Consider the following 10,836-nt stretch of genomic DNA (forward strand, 5'->3'; position numbering starts at 1 on the left):
TCGTATTTCATACACAAAATCGGGATAAAGGAAGGAAAAGAAGGCTCCATTGAGAGGTAGAGCACGCTTAACCCATCTATGTGTGAACTAGTGAAGAAAAAGATAATTAAATGGCTCGATGCTAGAGTCATTTATTCGATCTTTGATAGCAGGTGGATAAGCCCAGTATAATCCGTGCCTAAGAAAGGTGGTATGATGGTTGTGGCCAACAAAAAAAATGAATTGATCCTCACTAGAATTGTCACCGGGTGGCAGATCTATTTGGACTATTGCAAATTGAATCAGACGGCTAAGAAGGATCATTTCCCTTTACCCTTTATTGATCAGATGTTAGATAGACTTGTAGGGAATGAATTTTTCTACTTTTTGGATGGGCACTCTGGGTATAACCAGATTGTGATAGCGCTTGAGGATCTGGAAAAGACGACACTCACGTGCCCCTTTGGCACCTTTGCCTTCCGACGCATGCCCTTTAGGCTCCGCAATGCACCTGGGACTTTCCAACGATGTATGATGGCTATATTTTTGGATTTTCTGGAACAGTCCATGGATGTTTTTATGGATGACTTTTCCATCTTCGATAATTCATACAATGACTGCCTCTCCAACATAGAAAACATACTGAAGAGATGTGAGGAAACCAACCCCATCCTTAACTGGGAAAAATGTCATTTAATGGTTACCGAGGGCATTGTGTTGAGACACAAAATTTTCAAGGCAGAATTAGACGTGGATCAGGCGAATATTGACGCAATCGGCAAGCTACCAGCACCTGTGAATATCAAAACATTAAGAAGTTTTTTTAGGCACATCGAATTCTATTGGAGATTCATTAAATGTTTCTCCTAAATTGCCAGACCTTTAGTATGCTCTAGGATGCCGAAAAACCTACATCTTTGATAATGTTTACACTCAGGCATTCAACACGCTTAGAAATGTGCTTATCTCTGTGCCCATCCTGGTGACGCTAGATTGGTCAGAACCTTTTGAGTTGATGTGTAATGCAAGAAATTATGCGGTAGGAGCTGTGTTGGGTCAACATAAGGAAAGAATCCTGCATCCAATCTTTTATGCCAGTAAAACCTTGAATGATTCCCAAGAGATTTATAAAACTACGAAGAAAGAAATGTTAGTCATAGTGTTTGCCATCAATAAATTCAGACAATATCTGGTAGGACAAAGGTAGTGATATATACTGATCATTTAATGATCATTATATGTCTAATCCTTTCGAGGATTGCAGAGGACCGCTACTAAGGTTCTCCAATGCAGCTACTTCTAGCCCACATTGTTCAAATATGTTTGCGCCCATGCCGTCAACTATGATCGGTGTCAAAGAACGGGCATCATATCAAACAAAAATGAGATACCACAGACTTCCATCCTGAAAGTAGAACTGTTTGATGGGTGGGGAATTGACTTCATGGGTCCCTTCCCAGCTTCTTCTGGTCATCAGTACACCTTGGTGGCAGTCAATTATGTCTCCAAATAGGTGGAGGCAATCTCTTGTCCGAAGAATGATGCGTTCACGGTGACCAAGTTTTTGAAGAAATAACTTTTTATTGGCCAATGAGTGTTATTTTTTAACTTTCGTCTTCGTCTTTTTCCAAGAAAGCTTAAGTGTCGGTGATCTGGCCCATTCATGGTGCAAAAAGTTTTCCCTCATGGAGTCGTGGAGTTGGTGAATGAAGATGGCAAAAATTCCTTTAAGGTCAATGGTCAACATGTGAAGCCATATTATGGATGCTCAATTGATTGAGATAAGGAAACCATTGACCTAGGCAGGCAAGCTTGATCGCCCGTGTTGAAGACCCTCTATGATGATCTCACTTTAATCTTTTCAGGGATTTCTTCTCTATCTTAACTATGCTTTCTAGATAACTACTTGATTTTCTTTGTTTGATTTTTGCTATTTTCTTGATTTCTTGACTTGACTATATTCGGAATTGAATTCTTGTCTATGCGATAATTGATGAATGTTGCAATTGCTTGACATATGCAATAATGTTGAACACTATGTGATAATTTTAAGATTAGTCAAGCTAAACTCATGGAATGTGTAAGGTTTCTTAGGTTGAATTCCCGAGGGCCATTGAGTGCACCGCCAGAAGAAACGTCCTTTCATCTAACCTACATTTAATGGGATGTCAGTAATTGGCATCATTACCCTTGTCGTTTGTGTTTCCCAAGCCCAACGCCTATAAAAACCCTGCCCATTCGCTATTTCAATCTTTATCACCTTCATCTAAACCCTAAACCCTAAACCCTTCAACCTTTTCGAGCACTAACCTTCCCCACAATCTCTGATCACCTTCTTCTTAAGTTTTTTACCCTTTTCTCGTCGAATTCTATGGCTTCCCAGAAACCTAGCAACTCAAAGCCCATCTCTAAAAGTGTTGGAAGTCAATTCGACCAGCCAGGTTCTTTAGCTCTGCCAGCAAGCAGCCTCATTTCGATAAGGGACGCGACGTTCTTAGCCGCAAGCTAACGAGCTCTCATCCAGCCTAAACTTCCCTAACCACCATCCATCCAAAAACCATCACTCAGAAACCAAAGTCATTTCCTATTGCTTTATCATCTTCTGTCAACCATGAAGGACCATGCAAGGAGAGAGTCCATGCCATCAGATCTGAAGTGGTCGCACCCAAGCTTCCCATTGTGAGTGAACTTCAAAGAAAGGATGATAGGGAATTTTTTGGGAGCATTTTGAGCAATATAAAGAAGGATGGGGGGTTAACTAAAGCCAAAGTAATTAACCAGCCTATGCAGCAAGAAGAAAGCCAAACAGATGTTGTGGTGGTATCGCAAAGGGAAACCCTTTCGATCATGGATTCTAAGGAGAAAGCACCAGTGAAATCCAATGAGGGATTCATTAGAGACGTGATGGGGGAGATGGTCACAAAGAAAAAAGAAGAGTGGGAGAAGGCTGAGAAAGAAAGGAAATAGAAAGAAAGGGAAGCAAAAGAGAGAGAGGAGAAAGAAAAGAGGAAGGAAGAGAAGAAACAAAGAAAAAATAAGAAAAATGGATGGGGAAGGTGGAACGACGCCGGCGCAAAGTTGAATGCCTGATGATTGAGGGACAGTCTACCACCGTAAGTTTAGAAGACCCATTGGTGATGAAAAGCTCCCTAACAAATGGGTTGCCGCATCCGTGGCCACACTTAAGGATGAAGAAGAAGGCAATTATACGACAAACAGACCTCTAGTTCGTCAGTTAAAAAGTCAAAGAAAGAAATGATTGGCTACTAGGCCAACGGTTGATGAACAAGTGACTAGTCCAATGATCACTTTGCCAAAGTCTTCTGTGGACCTGGCTAATGCACGGATAGCTGAGTGCATTAAGTTGGAAAAAGAACAGAACAAGAAGGAGAAGAAGAGAAAGGTGGAGTTAAAGAAAAAAGCCTGCCTGATTATTGCCTCTGAAGATTTAGTAAAAAGGTTGCACCAAGAGGAGGTTTGTCATGCAATGTGGTAAAAGAAGCGGAGGTGAAAAGGAAACAAGAAGAAGATGAGCACATCATAGTGTTCATTGATGCGATGGTCAGAGAACGAGAAGAAGAATAAGAGGAAGAAAGAAGGAAACAAGAATTTTTGGCACTAGCGTTATCAAGATTTTGGAAGATTTTGTTCATTGCAAAGCAGATCAAAGGGATTTTGGCAAGCCTCGGGGTCAGCTCTTCTTCCCATGGATCGCTACTAGCCTTTTCCTTTGCAGAGACGTTGGCATTGAAGACAAGCCCATCGTAGAAGTGCACAGGGTGATCACCAATAAGATACTGTGGATTCTATTGCAAAATTCCCCGCACTACCCCGAACTAGTCGCAGGCCCCAAGTGCCCTATCCTAATTGACCTAAATTCTGCATAGCCTCTAAGAGCCAAATGGGCAAGATCCTTTGCCAAGTATATAGAGATTTTCGCAGAGACCCTGAAGAGCACATCCAGTCTCTTCCACCACTGCAAATCCTATGTCCCCCCCCCCCCCTCCCCCCCAACTAGTCCCTTAAACCTTTTATCTCCTATGCCTAAAGCCTTTGACAAACTTCCTCCTCCTACCAATCAAAATAATAATGCTCCCATCAATTCCCCATCTCCCTCTCCATCACGGCATCACTCACCTTCCAAATCGCTGCATCAAACCATTTCCCCACCATCCAAAGAGAAATCACCTCTGCCTCCTCCTTTGTCCAACTTTCATGACCCATCCATTACCACCACCTATTTTAGCCATCAACCTCCATGAACTTAAGCTCTTTATTGCCCAAGAGTTCCAAGCTCAACTAGCACCCATCCGCCAATCCCTCATCAATGTACAATGCAACATAGCAATCCTCTGCCAATTCCAATGCATGAAAACAGAGCGGAACTATGAGTACTTCTATTTCCTAATCGCCTACCTTCATGGCCCAACCATTTCCCCTCATCTTCGCCAACCTTTGCATTTTTCTGATAAACAAAACCCTGTGCCTAATGCACCAAAAAATGATGATCCTTCGGCGCAATCATACATTTGGGGGTGTTGTTGTTTGGATTTTGGACTTCTGGAATTAATTTTTCTTCATCTCTTTTGTAATTTATTGTTGTTCCTTTGTATTTTAACACATCTTCTAATTAATGCATGAATTCATATTTGATGTGCCACTTATTTTGCCTTCTTCTTCTATCCTTTCCTTGTTATCTTTTATGTTTTATCCTTTTAAAATTCTTCTTTGCTTTATGTCTTTTTATGCATTGACAGATTAACGACCATGATGATACTTATGCTACTTTACTAAGTTCACTCTCTAATTGCCACAAAACTTACTTAGTCTTAGTAACTTCTTTAAAGATTGCCAATCTAAGATTGTATGCACACAAGCCTCTACTCAAACCTTTTTTAGAAAATTTTTGACTAATTTTGTTTTCAGTTTTTAAGAAATGAGAACCTTGTCACTCTAAAAAAATTAGGGGTGGGAGAGGTCTGAGAAGATGTGTTTATTTTACAAATTTCATTTACAATCATCATCTATTAAAAAAAAACTCTAATAATAAACTCTGCTATCAGCGCAAGGGAAAACCCCAACCTGATAAGAGTTAAGTTGTGAAGAGCACTCGCTCATAGTTGGATACTTCGCATGACACCCGTGAAGGTGAGTCAAAACGAAGGTAGGTAACCTAGATCAGCACAATTTAATGAGTAACAAATAACATCAACTCCAATGTCTGGCAAAAAAAAAAACTTAGCTAAGATAAGAGTTAAGTTAAAATTGGCACATAACCATAGTTAGATGTTCGCATGACACCCGTGGGGAAAAGCCAAAATGAAGGGTGTAACCAAGTTCAACGCATTGTCTACAATTCAAATAAGTAATCGCAAGCCTTTCGAAAATTCTTTTACAAATGCATCATAAAAGGAATACAAAAGTATTTGAAATGAGTAGAAGGTTTTTTACCATAGGTTTGCTGGATTTAAACTCATAAAATATTTCCTTAAAAAAGTGACAAGGCTTAAGAAAGTCATGTAGCTCGAAAAAAAGAGTGCAAGGAAGAAGCATTCTGAGAAGTTAGCCAGTGTAGATTAGAAGTGTAGAGTAAGCCTAAATTTCCTTAGTATAAGATATGCTTAAGAACAAACATTATTCTAAATTTAGGGGTGTGATAACTTGTAGAAATACAGGTATTTTGTAGTCTTTTACTTAGAATAACGAGGTTAGAAAAGAAGAATATGCGTTAATCTTACTAGAAATTCATGCTTAAAATGATACTTTCGTTAAATACATTCAAAACCCTTGCTGACCAAGTGGATATTCTACCTTAGCTTCAAAAGGATGATCATGATGACAACTCTGAGATTCTCACCTACCTTATCAATGATGGTGACTTTCCATGAGCGGGATTACTAAAGCAATCAGTGGATGGCTCTATATATAGAGCCATGACTCAGAAGACAAAGGATTCAGATTTTGCCTGATCTCTCCACTTCAGATAAATTTCTGTAATCACAAACGAAGAATAGAAAGAGATTATTTTCTGAAAATCTTTCATCTCTACCATTCCCTCCGAGTGACAACCGAAATCTCATCGGAGTAGAGCTTGAGAAAGCCTCTCTACCTCATTCTGCCATCAAACACCAGTAGCCTTGACAACCACCTATTTGAAGCAAGTGATTGATGAAAACAACTTTTCATTCATTTTGTTTCTCATCTTTATCAATTGTTGTTCGGGTTCTGGGACTGGCATCGTTGTAACCGCCCCTGGTCCGAGCAAAGGTAACTTATTTTCACTGATCCAAGACTTGTACCACATACGCAGTAAAGTGGAAAGATCGGGGTGGAATCCACAAAAAGATTGTTGAATCAGCTAGGATAATTTATGAATTCCACGTGAAATGGGGTTTTGATTGTTTTGTGTTTTTGTAAAGTAAATTGACAAACAAAGAGAGAAAAACAAGAATTAGCACATAAAAGGGTTGAATCAAATTGATGAAAAAATCTTGGGATTAATTTCTATGCTTTTTATTTTCTATCATTAGGCACTAGGTAATTTTACCAATCTTGTAAACCTCAACCTATTAGAAATTTTAATAGCCTAATTAGCCAAGTTTGATAAAAATCCAAACCAGCACTAATTCAGATTAAAAATTTTCCTTCTTAACAACATACAAGTTAAAACTGAAAAGCATTAAGAAAGAATTCAATTTTTTAGACATACTACAAGTCGGAAAAGCCATATCTTATAGCATGATGTATTGGGAAAGATTATAGTAGGGCATACATGAGTTTGGCCAGGAAAAAGTCTAGACCCTAAACATGCGATCCTAATACATGCAACTTAATAAATCAATAATGCATAGACTAGAATGATTTTGCATACAAGAATTTCAATAAATTAATTTCTCAGAAAAAATCAAAGAAACTCTATTAATATTAAAACAAATCCACCCAAAGAGTTCACAATAGTTGATTAAATTTAACTAGTAAATCTTCAAGAATCAAGACATACAAATTATCCCAAAAACATTACTTAGCCTCTAAAAGGCATATCAGAATTACAATGATCGAAAGAGAATCAAGGCTGACTATGGCGACAGTTACTCAGCAATTCGACTTCAATGTCTCCCAAAACCATACTAACTCTTGAATTTTTCTTTATTCTAAATCATGTTGAGGGTGTGTCTTGAAGGCTGGACCCGATAGGCTTCTCGTAGCGTTGCAACGCTTGGAAATAGCGTTGCAACACTGCTACACAAATTGAAAAGCGTTAAGGAGGTGTCACAATGCTCCCCCTGATGCTGGTTGCACGCACGCAGTGTTGAACTTCTGTCAATTTTCGTAGCGTCGCAACGCGCTGAAGAAGCGTTGCAACACTGAGTATTTTGTCCCTTAGTGTTAGAGTCAAGTGTCAGACAACATTATAGGGTGGTGATGATCTAACTTTGGAGCGTTGTGATGCTTGGGGCAGCGTCCTACATCGGATGCTACTTCCTCTCAGTGTCGAATAAGTGTTGGACTAAGGCTTATGAAGAGCGTTGCAATGCTAAAACATGACAGAATCGTCGTTTATCATCTCAGCTCGATTGGGTGTGTTTGACTCCTAGTTTTTCCTTCCTTTTTATTTGATTCTTCATCTTTGCCACGTACTTGCTCTATGGGATCAATTCTCCTACAAAATAAGACAAATAAAGTACATGAATTTCCCAAATATAGGAAAGTTAAGGCCATTAAGTTAGCTCTTTTTTAGAGCTAACAGTTGTATTACATTTCAATTTAAGAAATCATTTCATTTGTGATCAACACTTTTAATTTTATATATATATTTCTAATGCACAAGTCGGGGTTTTGACTCCTTCTTGGTCATCAGGTACCTGAGAGTAGAGTGATCAGTAAGGATAGTAACAAGAAAGCCAAGAATGTTAGAACGGAATTATCTAAAGCAAAAACGATAGCTGATAATTCTTTCTCAGTCGTGGTGTAATTAATCTGGGTAGACTTTAGGGCCCTTGACGCAAAACATATGACGTGACTCTTCTTGTCGACCCGTTATCCTCGGACCGCTCCCACTGCTAGATTACTAGCATCGCACATGATCTCAAATGGTACATCACATCTTAGAGGTTGCAGAATTAGGGTGGTGGTCACCTTCTCTTTCAAAGTGCCAAAGTCCTCCTGACACTCCTTGTCAAAATTAAATGAAACATCCTTCTGTAGCAATGTTGATAGCGCTAGTGCCAACTTCAAAAAATCCTTGTTGAAACGCCTGTAGAAACCTGCGGTACCAAGAAAAGAACGAATCTCCTTAACACATATATGGTAGGGGTGGTTAACAATAACATTTATCTTAACTTTGTTTACCTCAATCCCCCTTGCAGAAACTAGATGTCCTAAAACAATCCCATGAGAAGCCATAAAATGAAATTTTTCATAATTCGATACCAGGTTAGCCTCAATGCAACGTTTTAATACTAAGCTAAGATTATGCAAACAATCCTTGAAAGAATCTCTATAAACCATCAAATTGTCCATAAACATCTCTATGCACTTTTCTATAAAATCAAAAAATATACTCATCATACACCTGTGGAACGTACCTAGGGTGTTGCAAAGCCCAAATGCCATCTTCTTGAAGGCATAGGTCCCATAAGTGCAGGTGAATATGGTCTTTTTCTGATCTTCTTGTGTGATGGGGATTTGGTAGAATCCAGAGAACCCAACAAGAAAACAAAAGAATGGTTTTCCTGCGAGTCGTTCCACCATCTGATCTAGAAAAGGTATAGGAAAGTGGTCCTTCTTGGTTACCTCATTGAGCTTTCGGAAATCGATGCACATTTTCCACTCATTTTATATGCACATCGGCACCATTGCACCCTTGTCTTTCTCTAAAATTGTCATGTCGGTCATTTTTTAAACTACTTGAATAGGACTTACCCATTTTCTATCAGGAACTAGGTAAATAATTTCGACTTCATTGAACTTGATAATTTCCTTAAGAATGACGTCTTTCAAGTTGAGGTTGAGCCTTATGAGGGGTTGGACTGTGGGCTTGGCTCCTTCCTCTAGAGTTATCCTATAAATGCAAAGGGAAGGGCTCACTCCCTTGAGATCATCAAGAGTCCACCCAATGGCCTCCTTGTAAGTCTTCGGGGTCTCAACTAGGGATTCCTCTTGGGCAAGCGTCAACTCCCTAGAGAGTATGACTGGAAGGGTGTTCTCTTCGCCCAAGTATACATATTTCAAGTGGCTAGGGAGAGCCTTCAGCTCGGTCCCTTGTACTTACAAATCAAGAATATCAAAATCAAAAGAAGATTCCTCTATGTTGCTAACATCAACAGTAGAAAGAGATAAATCATGGGAATCATGCAAATCCAGATCAATACATGGAGCAATCAACACGTCAGAATTATTATCACCATCATGCAACACAATATCATCTATAAAATTATGCGCCTCAATCAAAAACAAGGATAGATATTCCTCAGGAAACTTCATGGCATCATACATGTTAAAAGAAACAACTTCCCCATTAAATTCTACAGATAGATAGCCCTTGTCTACATCCATTTTTGTCTTGGCAGATTTCATGAAGGGCCTTCCTAAAAAAATTATAGAGGAAGAAGGAGAAGAAATTTCATCAATTTTCAATAATATAGAAATCAACTAGGAAATCAAGTCTTGAACTTGCAGCAGTACATCCTCTACTATCCCCTAAGGGCTAGATATAAGATCTATCAGCTAATTTTATGCACACAGCAATTTTTTGTAAATCATTCAATTTTAGATCCTCATAAACATGATAGGGCATGACATTAATATAGACTCCTAGATCTAGCATGGCATGGCAGATGACTCTATTACCAATAATGCAGGGTAAAGTGAACATACCTGGATCTTGGCATTTTCCAGGCATATTATGTTTTGGGAGAGCCGATATATTCTTACTTACCATAACCCTTTCTTTATCCTTACCTATCCTCTTTTCGGTGCACAGCTCTCTGAGGAATTTAGCATACATGGGAATTTGCTGATTGTATTCAAGAGACGAATGTTTATTTGAACCTTTTTGAACATCTCAATTAACTCCTCGTTCCTATGTTCTTGTTTTGGTCTTGCTAGTCTACTAGGAAACGGAGCTTTAGGAATATAAGGTTCAATAGAAGGTGAAGGAAGAGTACTTACCTTAGGGGTAGATGAGTATGCCTCAGATTTACCCTCATTATTCTTAGCTTCTTCGTTGGACTTACCAGGTAAAGGTGGGCTGTCTGAAGAGGTCGTTGGTGATGGGAGCTTCTTACCACTTCTGAATGTGATGGCAATCAAATTGGCATGGTCTGGTTGGGCAGGCAGCTTCCCCGAACCCTTTTATTTATTCGACTCACTGTAACAACTAATTGTGTGACCTGTGTGCCTAGGTTGGCCATGCTCGCCCTGGTTTCTTGTTGATAAGCCTTGGTGTCCTTTGATAACTGGAGAGAGTCCTTTTGCAGCTGCCGAATTTCCTGTTGAAATTTAAGGTAATTGTCAGCCAAAGATTTGGCAATGTCTTCTAAAGACATACATGAGGAAGATGATGACAGTTGATTGAAATGATTAGAACTGTCATGCCCTAGTCCTTGGCCTTGACCTCTGCATTTGAGGCTAGGGTGATCATGCTTGCCTGGATTGTATACTGGGGAATGAGGGTCATACTTCCTTTAGTAACCCTCACTACGTTGACTTAGGCTTGAGGACATGCTTCATATGCGTGTCCTAATATTCCATAGGCCCCACAAGCTTTTACCTAAGGGACTCCTCCCTACGCCATCTGTGTCACAAGAGAAGTTAAGTTAGAAATTTTAGTTTTTAATTCCTTAACCTCATAATTAA

At 39.3% G+C, this 10,836-nt stretch overlaps 1 protein-coding gene across 1 annotated transcript; it reads right to left on the reverse strand.

Moving 5' to 3' along the window:
• Window positions 1-8,016: 8,016 nt before the first annotated feature.
• LOC120076269 (uncharacterized) lies at window positions 8,017-10,526 on the reverse strand. The gene is made up of 7 exons (XM_090313257.1): window positions 10,371-10,526; window positions 10,150-10,329; window positions 9,856-9,994; window positions 9,251-9,566; window positions 8,902-9,157; window positions 8,565-8,781; window positions 8,017-8,243 (listed from the first exon to the last, which is right to left on the reverse strand). Exons 1-7 carry the CDS (start codon window positions 10,524-10,526, stop codon window positions 8,017-8,019), a joined length of 1,491 nt encoding a protein of 496 aa, XP_090169383.1.
• Window positions 10,527-10,836: the final 310 nt, after the last annotated feature.

This window comes from Benincasa hispida, chromosome 4 (assembly GCF_027475165.1).
Source record: "Benincasa hispida cultivar pf3 chromosome 4, pf3_genome.v1.1, whole genome shotgun sequence".
In the NCBI taxonomy this organism is placed as follows: domain Eukaryota; kingdom Viridiplantae; phylum Streptophyta; class Magnoliopsida; order Cucurbitales; family Cucurbitaceae; genus Benincasa; species Benincasa hispida.